This window comes from Cebidichthys violaceus, unplaced genomic scaffold (assembly GCF_023349555.1).
Source record: "Cebidichthys violaceus isolate CVI_PGR_0920_01 unplaced genomic scaffold, fCebVio1.0.p SCAF_7, whole genome shotgun sequence".
NCBI lineage: Eukaryota > Metazoa > Chordata > Actinopteri > Perciformes > Stichaeidae > Cebidichthys > Cebidichthys violaceus.
In genome coordinates, this window is record NW_027176927.1 from 11,996,422 (window position 1) to 12,023,939 (window position 27,518).

A 27,518-nucleotide genomic window follows, 5' to 3' on the forward strand; every position below is an offset into this window, starting at 1 on the left:
TTACAATTATGGAGTTATACATTTCTCATGAAAACCTAAGGAAAGATTTGAAGATTGCTTTAAATGTGTAATGAGTTACTGTATCCTTTTAAATAATTAGATTAAATTAAATGTTTTTGTTTGTATTTTCTGTTGTTTTTTTTAACTTTATTTTAGTGCTTAGTAAGTTTTAAAGTGGGAAACTTTATGTTTTGCATGAGCTTTTCAACATCCCACAGTCAAAACGATATGAAGGAAATGTGGTTGTTTATTTACAGTTCATTAATTGGTTTAATTTTGAATTACCCAGTGGCTTGACTAACATTCTCTATCCATGGCTTCTTTGGCAAAGTTAAGCCAACGATGTGTTCTCTTTTTGGACTCTGGGCTGTTGAATGAACTGGCTGACTCTTACATTATGGTATCTGATGTTGACTGCAAAAATATTCTTAGGAGTGCCATGTAGTGCAGCTGTTTTGTCTGTAGAGGGCAGTGTATAACAAAAAAACAAAACAAGCCTCACACTGGGTCAACTCGCAGAACTCTGTACTTCTGTACTGTGTGTGAGGAAACTCTCTGACATAATCCAGCCCCTTGCTATAACCTTAACCATCTCAACTAAATGCCTAACCACAATATGTAGCCTAACTTAAACTAAACCTACATTTTCACACACACCTTCTGTGACAATTCCAAATTGAGCAACACTCAGATCAAATGCAGTTTCTTGTCCTGTCTCTTTCTCCAAACGGCATGCTCCCAAGAAAACAGTACCTCGTGAGTAAGTAAGTTTCAAGAGCAGATGTCACAAAGTGCTTCACAATTAAGACAGCAAAAACAAATACAAGACATGAAATGCAGACATAGAGCAACATGCTAAAACCAGAACAATTATATAATTAAATGAGAAACTAAAATCAAGGCTGAACAAGTGGGTCTTGAGCTACTTTTTAAAGGGGTCCTCAGTGTTCACAGATCTGAAGTCCAATAGGGGAGAGTTCCAATGTTAAGGTTTAGCTACAACCTCACAGTCTGTCATTGTCTTGAGTCTGGGGCGAGGAACAAAATGATGAGGTGGAAAAGTCGGTGTATATACAAAAGCAAAATGTGAGAAAGTGCAATGGCAACAGACTTAGCCTACAGTGTCTTTTCAAAATAAACTTCCGACATAGCTCTACTTAGTTTTTAGTTTTACTTACGTAACAAAACTTGGTTAGGTTTCGCCAACACAAGTAGTTGGTTAAGCTTAGGAAAAGATTGTGGTTCAGGTGTTTGTTACATAAAATAACTACATGCGTTACATCAATGGCGTTAAGTAGTGTGACGGCCCCAGGGCCTCTAACGGGGATTGCCTGTCTTTCAGTGTCCCTGGATCATTGGCGAGTGACATCAAGAAGATTGGAGGCAGCTGGCCACTGCCTTCGTCTAGACCCGCCCCATCCTGAGGGAGAGCTGGCTTCTTCCCCCCTGACACACCTGGTGTGCTGCTGTAGTTGAACTGGTGGCACATTTTTCCTTCTGGCATTCATTATGAGAATGCTCCCTTTTGTTGCATATTTGAAATGTCCTGGCTTTGGTGATTAAAAGTATTTGTTTGGTTAACTCCTTGCCTGAGTTTTCATAATATTCTGCTGTGGTTTTGAGCCAGATCATAACAGTAGGCAACATAAAAAAAGTGGTAAATAAGTCAAAATGAAGATGTTATTTGTGCAAAATGTGTTCCATACATGAAACAGCGTTCTCCTGGGTGAAAGTCCTGTGTTTGTTTTAGCCCTCCATCCTCCTCTCCCTTCCCTTCCGCCATACAAGGACTGCCTTGCTCTTTCTATACGTCAGTTGCTCTGACAGTCTAATACTGACGCGGTTTACATGACGGGTTTACATGGGAGTTAGTTGAAAGCATCGAGTATAGAACTTAATTTAAGGTGTAAAAAATCTACCCGACTTCTTGATGTTTACATGTTAACACGCATTTTAATTTTGTGTTGACACACAATTTCTAAGATGTTATTTGTGAGAATCGCCTTGTTGCATGTCATACAGAAGCTAAAGGGTGACCCGGTGCGTCGGAATCAGACACCAAGGGGTACTGAAAAAAACATGAATGCCATGTTTACATCACGTTTTCTACATTTTTCCCACCATCTGGGGTTTGACTGTTGCTCTTTTAATTATGTAATCTCATTACGCCCTCTTCTTCCGCAATAGGAAAATGGCACCTGACTTGAGAATTAGAGCTACCTACTGCTCATAACAGTGAACTAACTATAAAATATTTGCATGGAAATGCTCATGAATTTGCATTTTCTTTTACCAATTTTCAGAAGATTCTGTTAAAACTTGCGTTACATTTAGATGGAAACCTGGCGTATGTTAAGACAAACCCCAAATCATATAGTGCAGTGCACCACCTCTCCTTGTGTGTAACCTTTCAGTTTCAACGTTTGTGGCAAGACATGAAATTACACATAATTGCTGTTGCTTACTGGTTGTGATAATGGCACCTTTTAAACCCGATCCTTGCATGGCCAAAATTGCTTTGCGATTGTTCTAGCCTGACATCGTTTGGAAAACCACACAGCATTTTACTGAGCCCTTATTCAGTGTCAACAAATGGAGGAAAGGTGGCATTAAAAAACATTCACATTTAGATTCATTAACCCCCTTCCATGTGATATAAGATGTAAAAAGAATGACTAATAGTTAACAGTATGGCTGACATTAACTGGTTTACTGTTACACGTTCTAATTGGATAGAGAGCAAAATGTATACATTTAATCAGGTCTCTATGTTACAACAGTATTTGTCTTCTCTGAATGTATATCAAAGCTAATGTGCCATATTAAGATCATCTGATCTCTTCTATGAAAGCTTTATGGGCCAACATTGGAGGCTTGCTGAGTGGGTAATTACTTTGGATTACAGAGAACAATTACAAAGTGAATATTTACATTTAAAAAGCCTCTCAATACAGGGAGACAAATAGAATGTATTTGTTGGAGTACTAAATTAATTCTTCCCAGCTGCAGTTTGGACAAACGGTGCAGGGGGATTTTGCACTTGGTCAGGAGTGAAATAGGGTGAAATATGAAAAGTGGCACATATCATTTTATTATAATAATTTAATCCTAAAATAAATCAAAGAAAAGAGCAAAGCAGAGAGGAACGTTTTAAACGAAATAATTTCATTAATTATACTTTATTTGACGATACAAAACAAAGTAATACAGTCAGAAACACCACAAGGCACAGTACAGCAGCACAGGCATATCATTTAATTAACCCTTCAGTGTGTTACATGTACCACAAGTGTAAAACAAGTCATTGCTGACCAGATCAAAACATGTTTTATGGTCTCTGATTTAAAAGAAAGAGTTCATAAGAAGAGAGTTCCTTAAGGCTAACATGTATCAACTTCACAGTAACAAAGCAATAATCCATGTATATAATTACACATACATACATATATATGGATTTATGTGTATATATGGTCTTGTTATATATCATACAGTACAATACAAACAAGCCCCTCTACAATACATTTACTTACACAGATATATAACTTAAATTACTTCATATATTACACTACACACTATTAATTTGCAGTTCAATAAAAAGCAGCTTTTTAAACAGTATTGAAACACTTAAGATTCTGTAAACAGTATAATTAAAGCTTTATGCTTTCTGGATTTGTGACAGTGATAGTTTTCACCACCTAAAACTCTGTGGGGATAATAATACACAAATAATGTTCAATTAAACTAAAATGAAATGTGCATTGGCACCAACTTATTGATAAGGGGACAGGAGATTGACCTGGTACGATAAAGTTAACAATCAAGTGGTCTAATGATTAAAAGCAAGAACATTGTTTTAGTCTTTGGTTGATTAAATCAGCAGTGCGGCTGAAGATGTTTTTATCAATGTGTCAGTAATTATTTTTTGGAAGTTGTGTGCTTGTTCGCTTAATAGGCTGATTGGACGTTGGGACAGCTGTTTTAACCTATTTAAGTCTGATTATAGACAGGCTTTGTTTCATTTATGTATTTTAGAATACATGTGATGGAATGACAATAAGCCAACACTTGGCAACACTACCCAACTGCTCTACTGGTCAGATTGTGCTTTTGTTGGTTCATCCAGCATGACCAAAAGCAAGGACAAAGTAAGAGACATTTTCAGACAATCAATACAATTGATTTGTAACTGACGAGTCCTTTTTGTTTGTGAAGAAATGAGAACCACTCAGTGAGATTATGTTATTTTGGTCTATTGATGTAGCAACTGGTATTTCTTGTCCATTGTTTTGATGTAAACAAAAGTAGGTGTCTTTTTTTCAAAGTCTGTAGGAATTATGTATATTATAACAGTCTTTAATGAGAGCAAGTACATAAATAAACATAATAAACTAGACATGGACTGGGATTCAGTGAAACCTGTAGCATTCATGCCTGACTGATAAAATGTATGTGTATTATTTGTATGTATATTGTTTTATTGTTTTGATCCGGAATGAAAATTGAATAAAAATGTAATTAAAACATTCTAGATACTGCTTGATAATAATAGATTGAGAAAATAAAGAATAAATCAAAATGTTCTTTTATTTCTTCTATTTTATTTGCAAAAACAATCTAATAAACTCTTCCAGATGTTGTGTGCATCTCTGTGACATCTTCACCTATGACCATGAACATCATTTTTACTCTTTTCTAATTGTAAATCTTGTCCCAAAGAAAAAACATTGCAATTCCATTCAAGAAGAGTTTTGTATTATGGAAGAAGCAGTCTGAACACCACGTTACGTGTTTGACTGAATCCAATGTGAACTCAATGGTGGAGAGGGTCAATGCACAGTTCCACACATCCACTTTTGAAATTAAAGCACACTACAATGTCTATGGTTTCTTTTTTGTCGGAACTTTCAGACTGCTCCCACCCCCACAACCACCATCAAGATCGATTTAAATGACCATTTCTTTTTTCATCCTAGATCTTCAGACCTTTGCTGTGCATTCATTCACCCACCCAATGTACATGTTCTCTCTCTCTCTCTCGCTCTCTCTCTCTCTCTCTCTCTCTCTCTCTCTCTCTCTCTCTCTGTACTTTTTCAGACCACCAACCAGTGATGCAGCTGTGGGGAAAATGAAATATGCCCATGAAATAAAACACTGCATTATTCTACTACTTAATTGAAATGAGCTAAAAATCTGTAATATCATTAATGTGAATATTGATCCAAAAACTGCAGAGGTTCTGCCGACAACACCAATAAACAATTCTGAGGATGCAATAAAAATTAAGTCAGCACTTACTGTAAACTGCCGAACCTCCCCGTTATCAACCAAATGGTGCTCTGTCTCTGGGGTGATGGCATAAGCCAGTCTCTGTTTCAGGACAAAGGGAGAGGTGACAATGACATAGTTTTAAAAGTTAGACATTTTAAAAGAATACTTGATCTTTAATGAAACGTCTCTGGCAAGACAAATCCTACTTAATCCTCACTCATTTCCCCTTAGTCTATTTTTGGAGGAGTCATAGTTCCAACTTACATCGCAAAACTTTCCAGGCAGTGTGCAGAGTTTGTAGATGGCGTAGAGAGGCACCATGGACATTGAGGAAATGGCCAGACACCACCCCACCATGTTAGCCCATGGAGGAAACGTGTAGGTGCCGTAGTTCGGAGGGTTAAACGTGGCAAAGCTCACAACCACCATAAACTATGGAAGAAAGTAATTTAAATGCAAAAGACCTGAGGAAGTATCAGTTCAAAAATATTTGCTGTTCATTGTATGTCCTTTTAAATTTAGTAATTCCAATGTACAGCACTGTAAGTCTGTGCACAGACTCACCAGGAGGAAGCAGGGGCTGACAAACTTCCAGCACAGCCTCCAGTACATGCCTGGTCGCTGGCCAATCATCTCTTCAATGTCATCACTGAATCGGTCCACTCCTGAAATATATGGAAATACTTTGCTAAAATTGAATAACATGTATAGGAAATATTATTAAGACAGAAGGTGACTAAAGTCACTCTGCAGAGCCATTTGTAATAAGCCACTGCAACATTTTTACCTCATCACGACTTTCTTTTTCTCCTAAACCTTTTTTTTATCTTTCTGCCTGGAAGGCATCTCTCACTGAAGAGGAATATATCCAGACTGACGACCAGGTAGTCAGCACAGCTTAGTGTATTTATGTAGTGGACAGCAGAACGAAAGACCACAATGGCCAGGGGTCGAGGGTTCCTCTTAGCAGTTATGAAGATGGGAAAAAAAGACCCACTGAAGCCTCAGGCTTGATTTATCTGACTTGCCAAGGTCAGGACCCACCAAAGTGGGGCAATATGCTGACCCCACCGCCTGGGGCCTGGTTAGTATTTAGCCCTTTAAGGATCCCTCCACAGTCCAGGTTCAGTAGACATGAGACAAGAAACTCAATACAGAAGTTCACGTAAACCATTTTCCCTGACCTTTAAATTGTTTTTATAATATTTTGTACCTGCTGGAGTCCCCAGATGTGGTTGAGTTTTTACACAAAACAAAAGTCAGTTTTTCATGTTTTTTGTTGGTGGTGCTGTAGATGAAACTGCATGTTAAGGTGAATGTCCACCATAAAGCAGGTGGTTTTTAGCTAATAATTTACACATAAAACAGGAAAAAGGAGGAAACCCCAAACGGCTGACTCATTCAGCAAATAAGGGGTTGAATTGTTTGAGGCCGTAACATGTAGAGGATATGTATTATTATACAACTTAAGTATTTCTTATGTGTTGTGCTGTGAGTGCCTGATATAATAATTCTAAGAATCACCATAGAGACATGTCATTCACTCGAAGAAAACTCTTTTATCTCATGCAGAGATGAACAGTAATTTAGAGGGATTTTGTGTGTTGGATGAGTGATACATATAAAACAGAGCATTATTGAGATGATCGCAAAATTGGATAAAATCGAGTGTCAATAGAATTCAGACATCTGGAGAGAAATTGAGTTTGAGGTCACCCCCACTTGCCATCCACCACAATATACAACCTAGCTATTAGACAGCTGACTCCCATGACAAATGGGATTGCCTGTTCCCCAGCTGCAATTTTCTTTATGTGGTGTGGTGGCTCACTGCTGAGTGAACACAGAGGTAGCATTGGCAGGGTTCAAAACACTGGCCATTTAACCTCGCTGAGCTCTTGTGAGCAGCACATCCTTGTACTGTAACAACACATGCACAGAGACTGAGGAGGCCGAAACCATTCATGGGACTAGACTTTGTAGCTGTGGTATCCTTACGTCTAATAGAAATATGGGGCATTGTGGCACAGCACACCTAGACCAAGTGATTTCTTATCAAACCCTTAATATAGCATCAGCTTTCGTGGGCATGAAAACATAATTCATCTGTTTTTCATCCCTCTTTCCTACTGTCTATCTCTCTCACCATAAAACCATGCAATGCCGATGGCTTCAATAAGCACTCCAAAGAGAATCGACGTTCCTGCCGCAAAGTGGTCCAGCAGAGTGAACACATACATCCCACCCTGGAAAGACAGGAAACATGTAATGAATGTATAATGATGGCGTTATTAAAATAAACTTCATTGTATGTTACAGGAAGAAAAATCTGATGATGCAGTTTATTGCATTTGCAGATACTTGTCGTCATTTGGTTTGTCGGACAGTGTTACAACCAGAGTTTGTGGAAATGATAAAATGTTTGTATGAAAGTGTAAGACTGCCCCATATGATACTTACATTTGTAACACAGAAGAGGGATATGAGAAAGGTGGCTACAACAATGAAGAGGGTGAACAGCTCTCTGTGCTTGTGGAGGAATTTAAACTCATCAATCAGACCTGTGATCACCGATTCCATCCCGCCCATCTACAACAGAAGACACTGAAGAGTTACATCAAAACACAAAGTCAGTGAGTCACTGTAGATGTACCACTTGTTATTGCATAATTGCTTCACTGAAGCCCCAAAACATAAAAATTACAAATGAAAATTGTTCATTTCACATTTTATCCAGTGAATGTCTGAAAATCATTTCAGTCAACACTGCAGTGCATGAGCTGAAATACCCGTAAACACCAGAGCTATTGCAGCACCATCACAACCTGTCTGACACAATTTGTGTCACAAACTAGAAATGTGCAATCAGTAGAGGGTAGATCTTCGCCAGGTGTGTCCCACTCTCTCCTTCCAAATGAAGTTGAATGTCACTCAGTTGTCCCCCTGGCTCCCTTACAGACAAGATGGCGGTGAAGACAACAAAAACTGGGATGTATTCATCTCGTATAATGCCTAACTTTGGTGGATCCTAACATTTCGGGTATGGTATAAATCTGCAGATTCTCTGGTTCAAAATGAGGCCAAACATTCTATTGATGTCAGTTTTTGAGCAACGACAAAGTCCAAAATGTGGCCAGCGACTGACTAGGTAAGGCCTGTTTTAAGCCTAGCCGATCGCCAGAAATGTCTTTTGAGGATGGCGGGTGCATACTCACAGCACTGTCAATGCCCAGAGTCAACAGCATGATGAAGAAGATAACTGCCCACACGGATGATCCAGGTAATGTTGCAATGGCTTCTGGGTAAATGACAAACACCAAACCAGCGCCTACAGAACAACAAATCCAAGCAAGGAAAGTAGAAAACAGCACAAAACACAAACAAACAAATGAGCGTTTGGAGCACTGAACATCGAAGCAGACATTAAATATTTGATAGTTAAGAAGCAAAAATGCGTATGACAAGAGTATGACAAATAATACCGTACCGTCTCGGGCAACTTTGTCCAGGGCTACGTTGTGCTTGTGGGACATGTACCCAAGGAAGGAGAAGACCACAAAGCCGGAGAAGAAACTGGTTAAGGAGTTGATGGAGCTGGTGATGATGGCGTCTCTGGATCAATAAAATCAAATGAGATGAAATAAAACAACAACAACAGTACAGAATGAGAATGCAAAACAAAATCATCAATCAGTCATCAGTCAATATCAACATAAGTGACCAGTCAGTCAATTGAACAGTCTGTCATTGGTGGGTGAAAGCCTGTTCAGGTTTTTAAATGACAACAATGTTAGCTTGCTGTAATGAGTCTGCGTCTCAGGATGGTTTAGAGACCATAGATAGATTAGTCAGGTGGTCAATGATTTGCCTATCATGTGACAGACTGGCAAATGGTCTGCCTGCCTTCTGTTGAGAGTTTAATCTCCTTCAGTTGCAAAACAATTTGGCAACATTAACATGAGTTGGTCAGTGTAATAAGGACTAAGTGTGTAATTATGTGTGAAAGGGAAATAAGGAGACTAAATTTACACATGCTGTTACATTGTCCTGCAGAAAATGTGCAATTCCTCATTACTTTTCAAAGTCAGACATTTTGCCGAAATATATTTTCAGTGATTTTGTGTTATGTTCATGGAGAAATCCTCAAGGTAAACAGTGTCATCATGTGTCAGTTATCAGAAACATAAAAAAAGCAGATAAAAGGCTCCTGTGGGATGCTGATGATTTTCAAAGAGTGCATCAGTGTTGATTGGTGTTAAGGCTGTCTGTGGCACAGCATGGTGTCAAAGACATAGCGGGTTTCAAGGAGCTTCAAAGGTTATTGTAATTCACCTGCTTATGTTGCGTGCATGTGTTTGTTTGTGTGTGTGTGTGTGTGTGTGTGTGTGTGTGTGTGTGTGTGTGTGTGTGTGTGTTTAAGCAACTCCCAGTCCTCTGTCTCTGTGAATCCCCTCTTTTTTTTTTCTCCTTGTGTGTCTGTACCTGTAACAGTTGTTGCTGAATTTGTTGTAGCTGGAAAAGGCAATTAGCACACCAAACCCCACTCCCAGAGAGAAACAGATCTGTGTTGCTGCCTCAATCCAGACCTGGGGAGCAACAGAACAAGCACACTTGTGTGAAGCGGCAAACAAAAGGCACAGGAGAGGAAAAAAGCCATTATTAAGGATAATTGCAGGAAACTCATTCAACGGCAGTAGATGAAAGACGCTCGTGAATACGAGGGGTAATTTTGCAAATTACTGCTCCATGAATCTATCTAATCTAATTCTCCAATTGCTGCCATGCATCTCTCTGTCTCCCTTCTTGCTTTCGCTCCCATTCTCCAAAACTGAGTCCTTTAGTCCTGCATACATACTTATTGAGGTCCTTAGTGCTGTGATAGCAGTTTTCACAGATAAGGAACATATTAGAGACAGGTAACACAAACAATCTTCTCACTTTTTTTATGCCTTGAGGAAATGTCTCTCTAACAGTAACATTATAAACCAATGTTGCAATGGTAAATCGATGGCAAATGGGCTTGCATTTATATCGCGCCTTTCTGGTCTTCCAAACCTTACAAGTGCTTTACTCTGCATGCCAACATTCACCCATTCACATACACAATCATACACTGATGGCAGAGGCTGCCATACAAGGTGCCAACCTGCTCTTCAGATTCTAATCTAATCGTTCTCACACCAATGGCACAACCTTGGGGATCAATTTGTGGTTCAGTATCTTGCCCAAGGAGACTTTGACATGTGGTCTGAAAGAGTTGGCGATCAAACCACCGATCGTCCGATTGGTGTACAACCCGCTCTGCCACAATTAAAGATGATTCATTTTGCCAAGAAATTGTTGTGTATGTGCTGTTTGTGTGTTTTCCAAGCATACGTTTTCTACTCCTTCTCAACCCTGCCTTGTTGTCATTTATGTTTAATTCCTTCCTATCTTCTTGCAATTCTCCATTCTTATCCTACTTGGCATGCAATAGTAAAACACTTACAGCACAATTAACATTGAAAATAACGTCAATATTGCCTTTGCTCTTGCAAGCAAAGCCTTGAAGACAGAACATTTTATTCTTAAAAAGAAGACTGTTTGCAACTGTAAAAAAGTGTGAATGCAGAAACGAACTCACTTTAAAATGATCAAATCATCCTATGCTTGCATTTTATTGCTGTTGCTACTTGTATTTAATGAGCATTACCTTTCTGATATGATGTACAATAGCCATTTTAAGTCAAACTTAGCACATTGGGATGATAAAGTGGACAACATATGTTAGTCTTTTTAGAGCAACCCCACATTTAAAATTGTCTTTACACATTGTTTGAAGTACTATTGTTGGATAGAGGACACAGTTACCTTCCCAGGCCTTCTATTCTTCTCATCTAGCAGCCCCACAACTCTCACCTCACTCGTGTGTCCCCCTGCCCCTCTCCTTTTAAAACTCACCTTGGCGTCACAGAGTTTCAGGAAGTCCACAGAGAGGTAGGCCTTAATGCCATCGATGGCTCCGGGCAGAGTGACTCCGCGGATCAGCAGTACAGTCAAGACCAAATAGGGCATTGTGGCTGTGATCCACACAACCTGAAAGGGTTGCATGAGGTACAAACACACACACACACACACACACACACACACACACACACACACACACACACACACACAGAACTCTGTCAAGCTAGCTGCTTGTGAAGTACTCCGATGATGAGCAGTGAATGCACGGGCAGAATACACGCAGGTAGGCAGGTAGACAGGCAGGTAGCCCACCTAATGATTATATCCGGGCCAAATGAAATGATCTCACAGGCTTACTGCAGTCCTGCAACAGCCACAGATACTAGATTTTTCTTCTTTTTTGTCAGAGCATTAGATTCATTAATTGCTGTCAGACGGCGGTCTGCACGCCCCCAATTTGAACAAACAGACAAGAGTACCAGCATAAGAGCAAATAAATGTAGGCTACTGTTGTGGACGGGGCCGCAGTACCTGTTTAAGCCACCAAAAAGAAGGCCCCACTTAAAAAAAACGTCAGTTTAAGTGTACTCTAAATTATGAATATATGCTTAGAGAGCATAGATAAGTTTCACTTTCAGTTTAGTTTCCCATCAGAAAGGGCGGACGAAAACATAAAGTGATGAAAAATATAGTGTAGACTACACTTAAATGGATATTAAGTTATTTAATAAGTGAGCCTTTCTTTTAGGTGGCTAAAATATGTTTCGCTGCTGCCCCCGTTCACAGCAGTATATTGCTTTGCTCTTGTGTCGCTACTGCTGTCTGCTAATCCAAACTCGGGGCATGCCGACCGCAATCTACTGGAGGTATTGAGCCACATGAATATTCTTGGATAGAATAGTACTTTTGTGGTTTTCACATAGAAGAAACATGGCGACTGTATCATTTCCCACCTTGCCAGAGGTCTTGACTCCCTTCCAGAGACTGAAGTAGAGCAGAACAATCACTACGCCTAAACAGGAAGTCAACTGCCAACGTGGACGGCCCAGATCATCAATACCATTACTGTCCTGGATGTGGAGCACCCCTCGTCTGAGGAAAGACAGTATTCTGGTAAGAACCACGACTGATCCTGAGTCCCTATTTATAGTTTATAAAGTTTCTGCGACAGACTAGTTACATTAAATGGCACATATGTTGTCATTGAGGCAATTCAGTACAGTACGCACCAGAGTTCAGGGTCTATCATTTCAAAGTTATGAGAATGTGATTTAACCTGAAAACAACAATTGGAGGCAAGTACACACAAGCCCCTGGACTTAAACCGGGACATGTTTTAAGAACTGCCAGGCTGGGCAGATGTAGAAGCCCTTAACATGGAGACCCGTGAAAATAATGGGTGCAGGATAAATAAACAACATTATTATTCACAACATCAGTTGAGCTATGTTCTCAAATGGTTCTTGTATCCTGCATAAAATTGCCTTAACAAGTCTGGCCTTGTTGGAAGCTCTGTACCTGGGGGTTCATTGGTGACAAGTGACATGTAAGACCTTAGGCAATATGGCCAGATGGATGCTACATGAAGTGTCGGTGCATCTGTTGCTTGAAAATGTTGGATTTTATTAAAGTCAAAGGTCTCAAAGATCATGACAGTCTGCCAAGACAGAAAAACTGCACTGGCAATACAAGGTAACAGATTTGAAAGCGTACTTTTATATTGCATTCTGTAAAGTTGAATGTGTCTCCTGAAAGACTGAACATTGCTGAGGCCTTGATTCAGATCATTTCAGAGACAGCCGAACAGATGAAACTGAAAAGGATCAGTCAGTGTTCAACCGGTGTGGTCAAATTGTCTGCAGGTGGGTCTGTGTAAATAGCACACGGCCATTTCAACTAGCGTGGATCAAATGTCACAACTGTCACAACAGAACAACCCCTCACTTGTTGTGGGGACACCTGTTCGGCTTCACAACGTGGGAGGCTGCATAAGCCAAATGCATCCAAACTCTGGATCCATTTTGAGGAAAACATACCTGTTGTACATTTCTCTTTTTCTTTAAGTATTCATATATAGATATATTCTGAGACATTACTAAATATAAGCCTTCTCCGTTTTATTTCACTCTATTTCTGCATTGCATCAAACATGTTAGCTGCAGCCAGCAGCTCTATAGCGAGCTGTGTCAGTTTGTCGGTCCATAAAAATGTCCCCAGTTTTTCTCCCTATGAGCCTCAAATTTGCCATGGAGGGTGTGTGTGTGTGTGTGTGTGTGTGTGTATGTGAACACATGGATGCATAAATGTACGTAGTTACAGCTATTGCAAAATAGTGCTTGTTTCCTGTGCACATCCTGCAGTGGAAATATAAAGCCTAAGCTTTACACCAATGTTTTAGTAGCTGGACATATACATAAAGTATATATGTTTGCCTTACAGTTATAATGAGAAAGCTTTAACATAAAGTATTGCTTAATTTTGGAAGAGAATATTTTGTTATGAAGGCATTTTACTGATATATATATATATATATATATATATATATATATATATATATATATATATTCGTCTCAGCCGTTTATTGTTCGTCTCTCCATTTTAGGTCCCAAAATTCACATTCACAATTAGCTGCTTAGTTGTCATATAAGTTTGACAATGACAACTATTTTCAAGAGTAGGTGGGGCTCCAAACTGACTTTACATCTATGTAATTGCACATCTTTGAATAGGAACAAACTATATCAAACAAATATTAATAAACAAATATTATAGCCTGAGTTCAGGCCAACTTACTCAAAGTACTCCTGAGCAGGGGTGGCCTTGTAAATGTCACCGACTGAGCTGTTGTCAGCCCAGTCGGAGCAGTTAGGACTGTTCCAAGTGTTGTTGCAGTGGACCCACGGCAGCTCACTGGTGAACGAGGAGAAGAGGTAGAACAGCGCCCAGGAGATGATGACATTATAGTAGAAACCAACGTAGAGGGAAATGAGGATCACTGTAAAGCCTACACCTGTTAGGGGCACACAAATTAATCATATTTACAAGCATCAAAGACAGGGATGCATTGATAGAAAGGGATGGACATATTACTAGCCTATAAAATACAATGCATAGTTAAACATTAAAGCAAAGTATAGCCACTTCACGTCTGGCCTATGACCTATTTAGTTTAGTCTAGTTTATTTGATATGGATATCGCAGTAGCGTTAGAATTGTAACATAAACGTATGCACAAGCACCGGATGCACTGTGTTTCATGTTTGTAATGAAACGCTAATATACAACACTTTTCCACAGGACTTTTCATTATATTTTCTTAAATGTTAAGTTAGTTAATGTATGTTGACTCTACAGATGTGCTGGTGTCTTATAACTAATTCATTAAGCAGTGAAGTAGCTTGACCATGTAGCTATTTAACAATAAGCTTCAAAGTGGAATAGTTTATGAAGCTTTCAAAGCTCTTTTGTATGCATTTTTGATTTTCTTGACCAGCTACAATAGTAACTAGCTGAAACATCAGCTTACATACATGAGAGGATGCACACAAAGAAGCATAACATAACATATTGTATACCTTGTTCTAATGAATGTTAGCTTATCAGGAAATTGTTTACCGTCTTGCTCAAGGAAACAAATCTTTAACTTATCTTGGATGTTGGCCAATACTGTATGCTTTTATCATGCAGTGAACAGTGACAGTGGTAGTGCTAATCTTAACAAGCAAAGTTTTTGGGTCTCACTTCCCAGAGATTGATAATTGTAATCTTTCACGCAATTGTCGCCACGGACACCCAGTTTGTAATCCTGCAAATGCAAGAGCTTTCATCAGTGTGTCATTGACTCACCATTGTGTGACTTCAACCAGCCATAGATAGTGACTTAAATATGAATGAAAACTTGGAGATTATTACTTTGTAGGAATGTTTATAAACTAACCACGTTATGATTTTAATGTATTTGGTCATGAAGAGCCATTATGAATCAGTAGAAACAGTAATATGTTCCACATAAGGTTCCAATTTAAGCATAAATGTACTGAACAGTGACTAGATCCTGATGGATTACACACCACGAAGCACAATCTCTCACTCAGTATGAAAACACCAGCTTTTAAAAGACGCCTGCGGTCTCACGAAAACTTCTAAAGATTGCCTCTTCATGCCTTAATTATCAACACATCTACCCTTTCTATACATCTGAAACAATGTGCTCTTCTAAGTCCGAATTTAATTGTTATCTTTTGCCAAGTGGCATGACCACAAGTGTGCCTTATTGATTCCTTTTGTAATGTGGATGTGATATTTGTCCAGGAAGCGATGCCTCTTATTAGCGCCACATGAGGCAATGCCATCTCTCCATCACTCTCTATCTCTCCATTTGCCTCTCTCGGTCTTTTTCTTCAAAAGCATTGATCCTGAGAGGAAACCAGCTTGTTGATCAGAATAATTACTGTCAATATGGGCATGTGTATATGTGTATTTGAATAATTACTATTATCCCCCTGTTGAGAGGCAGAGAGAGAGTGAAGCGTGTGATTAGAACGTCAACCTACTCAGTGTGGTCCCTGACAGACGGCACATGTTCACACGCAGGAGGCAGACGCTCAGAAACACGCACAAAAACAGATGTACATCATGGAGGAGCACGTATAGTACACACTGTGGGCCACCTCCAGACCAACAAGGACATGATCTAACAAAAGGCAGCGTTGCTGCATCATACTGTGAAGCAACAGCTGGTCTGCTGGAAATAATGATATTTGAGGCTGTATTTCTGTTGCATCTTTAGATTCATATAGAGATGATAAATATGGACTTAAGTGAAACTATAACTTTACCAGAGCAGGATATAAAGTGTAAAGAGAGGGATGGATGAATACACACAGGTCACAGTTTGTAGACTGTGTATGGAGAATATAAAGTTGAACAAAGCAAAGTGTATTATTATATTTCCAACCAATGACTTTGCTCAGAAACAGGAATTGGTCTTAATGTTTGTTTCTCCATTAGTGCATGTTGGATGGCATTCTCCTGAGCTGCGCTTTGCTTATCGATGTGTTGAAAAGTACCCCTTGAGAGTGTTCACCGCCACTATTTGACAGAAGGATTTGGACAATCAGGACAAGAGTCTAAAAGCCCAATTTTCATTTGCTTTCCATCTGAGTGCCAACAGAACCTGACGTTCTGGGGAGGATAAACAATGCCTGTCGCCCCGCTCAACACAGGAGACAAGCAGACAAAAGAGACTGGCATGTGGACAGACAGGCATGTGGGCAGACAAGCAGACAGAAAGACATTCAGATATTAAAGGTCCTTTATCAGGCAGACAGGCAGGCATGTACGCACCATAATAGACAGATTTAAAATACATGTGAAAGCATTCGTGGTCAAGAATTTGCTTGTGTACATCTTCCAGTGTGAGCACGTGTCTGTCTTTATATCTAAATATGTGTCCTATGGCCAATTCCTACCTTTAAATATGGGACAGATCTTCCAGACGCCTGCTGCCCCCTCTCTGTTATACTGTCCCAGAGCCAGCTCCATGTAGAAGAGAGGCATGCCTGCTATCACCATGAAGAACATGTATGGCACCAGGAACGCACCTGCTCACACACAGACAAGTCAAACATTAATACAGTCACAGAGTATATAGAATATAGATGATTATCAACACTCTTAAAAATAGTGTGGGTTCGGGCACCTTGGTGGCTCAGGGGTAAAGTGCCGACCATCAGCCTCAAAGTCTCTCTCTCTAATTTACTGTCATCCATCAATTAAAAGCATAAAATGCCACAAATAATAATCAGAGAAAAATATTGGGGGTAATTGACTCAAATTAAACATTAATATGTTCCCCAAAATACAGGTGTGACAGCATGCCAGATTTGGGGGACATATATTCAGCCTCGACTATGGCTACAGTATTATTTATAGCTCCTAAACGTAATGAGAGCTCTATGTTAAACAGCTATAATTAGTGGCAGTGATTGTTAGAGCTAATCTATTCAGAGCAGCTGTGGTGGTTTTTCCCCTATTTTGATCTCTGTAAAGGGGGGAAAAAAATCTCAAACAGCAATCAGCAAGCACAAGGAACACCAACACACACACACACACACACACACACACACACACACACACACACACACACACACACACAGATCTGCATACATGTGCAAATAGTCTGTGCATTCATGTGAGTAAAGTGCATGCACCCACTAACAACAATCTCTGGATGGGACCATTTGGACATGGGCCAATATCAGCTTCCTCCCCTCACCCCTTTAATCCATCTCACCTCCTCCATTCTTATAGCAGAGGTAGGGAAATCTCCAGACGTTGGCAAGGTCCACGGCAAATCCGATCACAGACAGGAGGAAGTCGATTTTCTTCCCCCAGGTCTCCCTCTCCTCCTCCCCACTCTGGTTGGTCTGAGTAGGAGTCGGAGCCACAATGGTGCTTGAGGTGAACTGAACCCCATTCTGCTCCTTTACCAAGATCAGCTCCACCTAAAGAAGTAGAAGTCAAGGAGTTAAACATCAATCCGATTCAACAGGCGCTGAAAACATACTAAGGTCATTTAAAGTCTCATTTAGACACTAAAGTATCACCTTTATTGTATCATTCTCTCAATTCCCACTCATGACAGACAGTAGCTATTATCACCTTCACTTCATCAATTCTTCATGCATCAGCCAAGGCGTTACATGTTGTACTAAGTAAGTTATTTGTAAATGAACAAATTCTACTCAAGACATCATTCAGTTAATTTTAGCATCAAGAAAATGTGGCTTTTGTTACAATAACGATTCTTTCCCCCACCTACGTTTTCAGGGCTGTAGGAATTAGGTCAGACAGACCAAATCAGAGACAAATTAACATAATTAAGAAGCTTGCCCCATACTGTGATTAATTTAAGGTTTTCTTAATCAGACTGAATTGCATGCCATTAATCCACTACTTGCGTCAGATATGCACTAACCTCTTTGGGGCCCATGGTGTTGGAGGTGGGCTTTTCCGGGGCTACAACCGAAGACATCAGGCCGACAGGGACTCTCTCTGTCAGCATGGAGGGGTGCACAGCCTTCGATAGTGAAATGCCGGTGGTTGTGGAGGAGGAAGAAAGAGTCTTGAGAAAAACACGAGGTAGAACATAATTAATCCCTTTGGGGGAAATTGAGTTATAATTGCGAATGTAGTCAGACTTAATCGGGTTCAACACGATAGAAAGAGAGAAATTTAGCGATAAAAATAAAAAAAATAAAAAAACAAGTTAACATGTTAAGCAGACAGTATATGAGATAAACACATAAAAGAGTAAGGATATGTCATTAAACATATTAATTTATGTCAACGTCTAGGTTTTACCTGAATTACTACATAAAGAGCAAGAGGAGAGTGGAGAACAGCAGAGAGTGGGATCGAGTCTGAGGGCAACAGAAGGGCATGGGGGAGCGTCTCCACCAGGCCATCACAGCATGCTCATTTCATTTCACACTTGTTGATCGCCATTTTGCTCAGATTTGGCCCAGTGTCTACTCATCCTGTTAACGTCAACATGTTGTGTCCAGCTAATTTTGTTCAGATTTCCCTTTAAAACTTTTCACTAAAATAATAAAATAAATTAGTAGAAAAAGAACCAGTATTATACCCAAAAGGTAAATATAAGAAAGTTATGAATAAAATTATGTTTTACATTTTGTACTATAGATAATGTAGTTTTTTTTTTCCTTCTTCATGTTGAGGTTTTCATTTATAGATGAAAACAGTACATCTAAAACTTGTTGAAAACAGAAAATCCATAATATATTTAAACCTTTGTTATTCCACTGAATTGCTATGTTGTCAAATTCTATCATTTATTCTGTAAATGTCCTGTCAACATGAGACAACAGTTAACACCATTGGTTATAGTCAAATGCTGTATTATTAAATACATTTATTAAAATAATAAAATGAAATAACATAACAATTTTTACATTGCAAAAGAAACATTTTTAATGATACAAAAACACTCACCTTTGAAATATGTCAGGTAAAAGCTCCTTCAGTTGTCAGTTCAAACAATTTAATTCCAGTTGTGCTGATGTTCTTCAGTGTGCTGCCAACTGACGCTGACCATATTTATGTAGCCCGTCCTTGATATTTTAGACTCAAACCCAGATTGGAGCATAAATGTTTATAGAAACTGAAAGAATAAAAAAAGACAGTGCGAGATATAGTCACAATAGGACAGGAGATGAGGATCAAGACAGAAAAAGTCGACAGGAACTGGTAATCTGTGGGGAGTTATAGAAAGCCCTCCCAACCTGCCTGGCTCCAGTGACAGACACACAGATCCCAGAGCACCCTGTGGTCTGGTATGGAGATCTGACTGCGATACCACTCTTGTATGAGAATCAATCAACAACACCCCCCACCCCATCACCGTCACGCTCTCCTCCCTCCCTCCTCCTCCTCACCCGAGCTAGATCTGTTCCTCCTCCTCGTCCTCTCTCTCACATCATTGCTTTTTTTTTCTCAGCTGATTTAAGCATCTTCCCTAAATGACTTTTCTCTCTTTGTGAATGTAAATCTGTTAAGTAAACACAAACAAATATTAAAGCTGCAAGCAGCATTGATCGATTGATATTTGTTGCAAGTATATTTGAAAAGTTTTTTTTGTTTTCACCATCACTCACCTGACCCCTTCTAAGGTAAGTAATGTAAGTATAATGTAAGCACATTGTGGCTCTGAAGCAGGAGATTCACTGGTGTGGCAGAAGCTTCAAGTTAGTTGAAGGTGTTCACAGCATGATTGTGTGAAAATGCAACAGATAGTTTTCTTTATACATAAACACATGTCTCATGGTAGATGAAATGTTTTAATTAAGATGGGAGTGGTTAGAACCACTAAAGAAATACATACATAAAAATAAATTCTTAGAAAAAAAAGGTTTTCTCATTTAGTTTCACTCTAAAATCCTCCTAATTTTAATCAATCAATCAAATTAATTAAAAAAACTATATTTTTTTTTGACAAATCAGCAAAAGGTCCTTGATAATGAAATATGTATCTAGATTTTGATTCAAACATTTGAAAAATAACTTAATTGATATGAAATTATAATCTCTTGCTCAAGACATATTATTCTATTCATTTTCTTGGAGATAAGAATTTTGCATCCATTCTACAATGAGTCCTGAGAGTGGTACAATAGTTTAACAGCTGTGGCTGAATATTGTTAAAGTGACTCTACTGAAGTGGTGCAAACTCCTCAACAAATAATCAAAGCAGTAAAATGTTGTGTTTGATAAGTTATGTCGTCAGTCCTAAACGGCGTGAAAAAAATATGACACTGATTCAAACATGGCCGAATCCTGATTGGTTCATGGGAGTAAGTGACATCATCTTTTTCCAACAGTGCCCTGCCCACTTCAAACTCGTGAAAAAAGCACAGACAAAAACACAAATACAGAATTCCGTCAATTGAAATAGAATTAACAGAACTTTTGCATCTCCGTACCCCATCACTCGAAGTAAGACGCTGATGAAGAAATTGAGTTTCCAGTGCCTTTAATTCCTGTCTATAACATTTAAGTCCCTACTTTTAACTACACATCAAGCCAGGTGCCCTTTTTTTTTGCCCTGACATCCAGACCTCTCCCATTTCAAACTCAACCTAAACAGGACCGGGGCTTTAAAATAACCCAATCAGCCTGCTACCCACGGACATATTTATGACCCTCATGTCCAAAATGACTGTTGTTTGCAAGCCAATCACAGTGATCAATCGGTCACTAATCCCTCACATCAACGCCGCAGCACCACAAGGCACACCACAATCCATCAAGCCTCGGGCCTCATATTAGAAATCGTTGTGTCGATGTAGGCCGAGCTGGATGTATGAGGTTTCCGATGAGGTGAACATAATCGAGTGTCTTGTTTTCATGAATGCAGCAGCTGAGACCCAGAGAGAAGAATGGTGAAGAGGAGGAAGGGGAGGTAGGGAACAAAAAGGGATTCAAGAGGGCTGAGGAATGGTATAAGGGTGAAATCATACAATACAAATGATGTAACCCTGTGGCTTTAAAAAATAGTCTTTCCTTCAAACAAAGGCAAAACGTTTAACATAATGTCAATAACTAAAGCTTTCCCTCAGCTTACTCACACAGCCATCCTGGAAATGAAGTGAAATGCACAAACACTAGACCTTACATACTGACAACAACAATGCTCCACCTTGCCCTGGAAAATAATGTTCTATTGTAAGTTTCTGTTCTGCCCAAGCTGTTAGATCTGGATCTCCAGCAGGAAATCTACTTTGAGAAGTTTCATATGAGCACAGGTCCATTACACACAAGATCATATAACTGATTCTTACATAGCCTATCCTAAAGACTTAAGAGTCTAGAGCCATACAAGAGGCTGTGTGAGGCTGTATGCTTTGAGAGAAATATCAACCCTGTCAGTGACAATACTAGCATGCTGATATTTAGCCAGCATAAGGTTGTTTAACATGCTAGCATTTGCCAATAAGCACTAATGTAGCTGAGGTTGATGGGAATATTTTTAGTTTAGCAGGTATTGATAATGATGGCACTTCATCAAAGTTATTAGGCTACAATTCATCCCGAAGAGGACATGGATATCGTGACCAAAGATATGGTTCCAGCCAATGGTTGTCGACATTTCACTCAATACAACAAATAGCTCATTGTGGAGCGCGAAGAAGTCAGGTGATGACAAAGTCGTCATCCATGAATGTCTCTACAAATCACAATCTCTTCCAATCTATGATATACACATGTTGAGAAATTTCAATATTTCTCTGGAGAAGTGCAAACTTTGACCTGCTGGTGGTACAACAGGAAAAGTCTGTACCAGTGGTGGACAGACACCAACATGTAATCAATGACAGCAAACATATACATGCTGCCAGAGTCTTGCCAATACCACTGCATTGATATAGGAATTATGTGTAACAAAGATATTTTGGATATAAGCTATACGAAAAACTTCAACACACCTGATGCAATTGCACTTGAGACTCGAGACAGCACTGCCACCATGTTACCTCAAGGAGGAGACATCTATACAAGAAGCCAGCAAGTGGTGCAGGGAATTTGGTTACTATTTCAAGTTGAGCAGAATGAAGAATGTTTTGTGCTAAAACCCATTCCATCTCTAAATCATGCAACCAAACACACAAAATTACCATTGTTCACATTTCATTTTTTTTTTTTATTCAATCCAAGAGTCACATTTACAAGTTATATCATAGCAGTCCTGAACAGACAAATTCAAAGTAGCTTGCAGTAATGACTCTTCATCATCAAAATGCGTTAATAAAATAAAACCTGTTGAGTATAGAAAAAGACAGGAAGTAAAGCGACAGAGAAAACAGAAAGTTCAGTTTGTTGGTCCACAGACAATAAGCCATCAGAAAGACACTATCGCTCCGTCAGAGCACACAAGTCTTTCGTCTTAGGCTCGCTGCAGGACAAACTAAGCAGGCAGCAGTAGCATAAATACAAGTTTCTCTCTTGCAGGTTTACATTTTATCAGATTGATAGCAAGTACAAAAATGATTCACCTCTACAGAGGTATTTGAAATAAAGGGAAGTGAAACAAGTGTGAATATAAATGGACTCAGTATTTCCATACATCCCCAATGCCATTGTTCTGAATGTAAATATTTTTTATATATATACATATATATATATATATATATACATACACACATATACACATATATATATATACATATACACATATATACATATATATATATATATTTATATAAATGTACATATTTGACTTTCTGATGAAATATAATATCCTCCTTCAGACCTACACATGGAAATGTCTGTTTAAAATAAACAAACAAACAAAGAGGGGTTATTGTGGCTCAATACATTTCCTTCTGGCTCAGATCTCTTTGTTTCAGTTTAACATTTACAATCGGATTTCCCCACCTATGTACAAAAACAGTATGGTTTCCCTCGTACAGAGTAAATTGTAGAATTAAAGATCTGCTGTAAAATCACGTCACTTAGGGCTACATTTAACACTCACGGTGCAGTTTTAAACCATTCAAATCAGAATGCCGTTGCCAAGTCCTATAAGTTTACAAGCTACAAAATGTCCACAATCCCGAGACAAGGCAGAAAAGTGGGTCTGAAAGTGTTTTAGGTGTTTAAACAAACTGAGCTCTTTCTTACAGTACAAAAAACAAAGTGGGACGAGGCGCAGCTTCCGTCAATGGGTGATCCCTAATTTCCTCTGTGCTCCCATTATTGCAGCAAATATACCAATGCAATACAAATTAACAAAATGGAGCTACAATAATGTAACCTGCGAACTTAACGTGCTTTACAGCAATGTGATATTTCTTAAAAAATAAAATAAAAATAAGGAATCTAAAGTGCAAGCATAAAAACGTATAATTTAAAAAAGACAAAGTAGAAAGGGGGAATACTAAGAGATTGTGGTTTAACATATGTAAGTCTATATGTGCGTACAGTCTGGGGTGTTTCTGCTATGCGGCCTGTCATGTGGTGGCAGACTTCACCTCAAGGCCCGACACACTTACACTTTGCTTAATTCAACCCGCATGCCTGAAACATAAGACACCAGGTCAATGGAGAGAGGGCTAAACCAGGATAAAAAATTTACATTTCAAAACCAGGATTTCTTCGGAAAATGTCCGCTGGAGGTCAGCGCTTTGAGTAGCTTCTGATTGTGACAAGATTGTCTATACATTCTTTTTTTAGCATAAAAATTCTATAGATTCAAGGCTATCGGTTTCCATAAGAAATCTGCATTTTTGTCTCGAAGCAGTCAACTCAGCAATAATAGTAATAATATAACAACAATAAAACTTTACACTGTGTAGGAGGAATACAGCACAAAACAATTGCAGTATTATACAAAAGAAAATGAAAATGTGGCTCATTTTTCACCATCAATACAATCTGCAGAGGAGAGAAGATCACAGATCTTTGTCATGGCAGTGAAAATAAAAATCATCCATATACGTATATCAAAAATTCACAAAATGTCCTGCATTTGGAATATTCAAAATACATATCAGAACTCTTTAAAAGCATACATCTTGAGAAGGCTTAAGAGATGTGAAATATCGCTCCACCGTAAGCCATAATGGGGATGTATGTACAGTATCCATGGTCATGAATGTGATGGGAATGTGAGGCTCACCAACACAATGAAATTACAGAATAAGAAAAAAAAACACCTAAATTGTAAATTCTTATGTGACATCTATAAACAAAAAGTCAACCGAATCAAACCACCAATGCACGGATTTCAAGTATAACTAGCTACAAACATTCTAATGGGTTTAATTTCATCTGCTCAGAAGAGGTGTGCTATAAAATGACATGTAAAGCACTATACATTTTAAAAGAAGTTGTAGCCTAATCTTTTTTGTAATTTTCTGTTTCCAGAGACGGAAGGATTATTAAAAACAGTCAATTCATTGTTGGCAAATGATTGAATTGAGAATCATCGTGTGAGATTTTTTTTGCCAATACATCCAAAAGTTGATTGAAATTTAAGATAGTTTTCTGGATTTCATATCGGACAAAAAAAGATCATAGAATACTGGACAAATTATAAAACGATAATTGAGTCATAATATAACTTCCGTGTCGTAAAGACCACTAAAGACTAATCAACAGTGATTAGAGATCAAATGTGTAATCTTAAATACTAACAATAAAGCAAAGGCCCAGTGATGAAAAACACATTTTTGGGCACAGGCTGTATGTCCGTGCACTAAGAAGTAATAAAATCACATTCAGTGACAAATATTTGTATGCCAGTTAGATCACCAACGAGGCATAAATGTTACCACAGGTGGATATTTTCCATTTCCAGACTGGTCCCTTGAATGTGATTATATGCTAAGGTGCTAGGGATCTATTTGAAAACATGAATCTATTAGTGAATAAAAACAGGTGACGAAGGGGCCATTGTTTAAATATTAGATCATTTAACACCTGAACGGTAGTTTCAGACAGATTGGGAATACGCTGTGAAAACTGTAGGACTTAATAAAATGTAGCAGAGTAAGACAGAAATGGAATAAGTATGACCTTGCCTTTATAATACCCATCAAAGCCACCTAACTCAATATGATGTCAATGACCATACATTGTGTAACCCTCCCGGTTCCAGCCATTACACCACAGGACAGGAAAAGGACAGTACAAATGAGACAGGTGACATTAAATCACTCAATGCATTTTTGGTCCACGTTGTAAAATTTCAACAAGAAAAAAAAAAAAAAAAAAAAAGACACTTGAATTTGCCAACCTGAAAGAAATCTGTGAAGTTCATGTGAATGACAAATGACTGGGCATAAGAGTACTGATATCGTAAGAAACAAATACATGCGCATAACCCAGCTAGTGTCAAAAATGATGACATCATACAAGTTACATTTTTCATTTTTGTCACTGAACCCTGAGCTAAATCAAATATATCACCGTATATGTAACAGGCTGATAGCAATTATGACCGTCAACTCACAGAGACTCGAGTTCACCTCAACTGTGTCTACTGTAGCTTAACACTTCCAAGTAGTGATACAATGTCACTGGTGCCCTCAGGCCTCCCTTCTTTAGATAAATAATCCTCAATATTACTCAAAACAATATGAGCCCATGCATTCTGCACTTTCACTTAAAAAGGCAGCTACCATTCAAAAGAGAAAACAGATAAAAGAGAATCCAACACTGAATTTTCCAAGAAATTCAATTAACTTTACTGTCCAGGGCTCGTGTTTTTTCTTGCTCCAAACACGCAGTTAGCACTATGTTGGAAGGAACTGAAAAACATTTCCCCTAAGAAATGTTATAAGTGCTTGCCCTTTAAGTATTCAAGCATTATATCTGAAACAGCTATTGTCTGAAATTTTGACGATCCTTGCTGTTAAAAGAAGAAAAAAAAGAAAAAGAAATTCATAACAAAATAAACTGTACCAGGTTGAAAATAACCTCAGAAGTTTTATGGACACAATACTAAAAAAAAGGGGTAAGGTAAACTTTCTTCATATTTGTAGTTGTGGTTACTGAAATGTAGTCCCTTACTGTTTGAACAAGTTACTAACTAACAAGTAATTAACTACCCTCTGCCCCCAAAACAACATCCTCTCACCAGGAGAGGTGTTGTTTTCTCCCATTTCATTTTCAAACCATTTTAGTTGTGTTTCTTGAGGAGTCCATCTATTGTGCCATCATGGTCTTTGGGGCTGAAGTTGGGGCAGATACCGTTAGCTGTTTTGGTGGTGGCAGTGCCTTGCATGTTCCGGGAAGACAGGCTGGGCTTTGTTTGGTGACCATGGCACGGGCTGCTGTGGAGGCCTGCGTTTTCTGTGTACAGGTAGGCCTCAGCAAAGTCTGGCTGCTGCTCCACAAAGTATCTGAACTTATCTGTGGAAAGACCACATGAGGGCGCCAGAGGCAAAGTCAACATGAGACAAAAGGCCTAAAAAATGCCCGGAGACAGACTACATTTAAAACTGAAGTGGCCTGGTTGTTCAATCTACTGCTCCTCATAAGAGGGTTGAAAAAAAAAAAAAGACTACTGCTTCAATGACCAAGCAAAGTTCAAAACAAAGATTCAAATACAAATTATTTAGATCAATCAGAGACCAGGAACAGTTTATTTGATTATATCTCTTACCAAATGTGATCTTCCCCGTGTCCTCAGGATCGATGGCAGTAAACAGACGTGACACGCTGAGGTGAGTCACTCCTAAAGCTGTCTTTAGGATAACTGCCAACTCCATCTCTGTGATGGCACCATCCTCCTCTGCCTCAAACATCTGGAGAAGATACAATGGGGAGAAATGCAGGTGTCATCTCTTTGACTTTGCCTTTAGGTATACCACTCTGAAAGGTTGTCAGAATAGGAGCTAGTGAAATTATTCCTTAAGTGGGTTTCCTTTTTCTGAAATAACTGATGGTGCTCTAAATAATACATCTGTATTCAATGGGTTTCAAGAGCCCTAAGGTCACAGGACTTGCTTAACTTTAAGAATTATGAAAAGCAATTCAAGTGAAAACATATAAATGACTCAAACTCGAGCCATTTGGTCACGAAAACAAATTGGTTGCAAAAGATAACTCACAAAAGCACGTTTTATCTGATGTTATGAAATGCAGATCTGAGCATGTACGTGGGGGAAAATATGCGTAAACTTGTCAGTATGCTAAACACAAGCCAACCTACAGTAAGTGGCATTTTAACGTAGCAAATGTCATGCTGATCATAGGCAAGCATAGAGAACTCCATTCTG

General features: G+C 38.8%; 2 protein-coding genes across 3 annotated transcripts in view; both read right to left on the reverse strand.

The window, feature by feature from the left end:
* Positions 1–3,215: 3,215 nt before the first annotated feature.
* Positions 3,216–19,556, reverse strand: slc6a3 (solute carrier family 6 member 3). 2 transcript variants are annotated; one of them, XM_068736208.1, is made up of 17 exons: positions 19,521–19,542; positions 19,231–19,399; positions 18,194–18,340; positions 17,510–17,720; positions 16,686–16,817; positions 14,008–14,224; positions 12,168–12,306; positions 11,209–11,343; positions 9,751–9,854; positions 8,756–8,880; positions 8,484–8,596; positions 7,729–7,857; positions 7,415–7,514; positions 5,833–5,933; positions 5,533–5,700; positions 5,296–5,367; positions 3,216–5,114 (listed from the first exon to the last, which is right to left on the reverse strand). In XM_068736208.1, the coding sequence occupies exons 3-17, from the start codon at positions 18,278–18,280 to the stop codon at positions 5,091–5,093; spliced, it is 1,857 nt and encodes a 618-aa protein (XP_068592309.1). In that variant the 5' UTR covers positions 18,281–18,340; positions 19,231–19,399; positions 19,521–19,542; the 3' UTR covers positions 3,216–5,090. The 2 variants fall into 2 exon arrangements, with proteins under 2 accessions (XP_068592309.1, XP_068592307.1); XM_068736206.1 differs by having other exon boundaries at positions 19,231–19,556.
* Positions 19,557–22,421: 2,865 nt separating this feature from the next.
* The window catches only part of LOC137891393 (lysophosphatidylcholine acyltransferase 1), a 29,024-nt gene continuing 23,927 nt past the window's right edge, over positions 22,422–27,518 (reverse strand). The window contains exons 13-14 of the mRNA XM_068735972.1: positions 26,903–27,044; positions 22,422–26,649 (exon numbers count right to left, since the gene is read on the reverse strand). Of these exons, the coding sequence (XP_068592073.1) occupies positions 26,417–26,649; positions 26,903–27,044 (375 nt within the window). The 3' untranslated portion in view covers positions 22,422–26,416. The remainder of the gene's footprint in view (positions 26,650–26,902; positions 27,045–27,518) is intronic.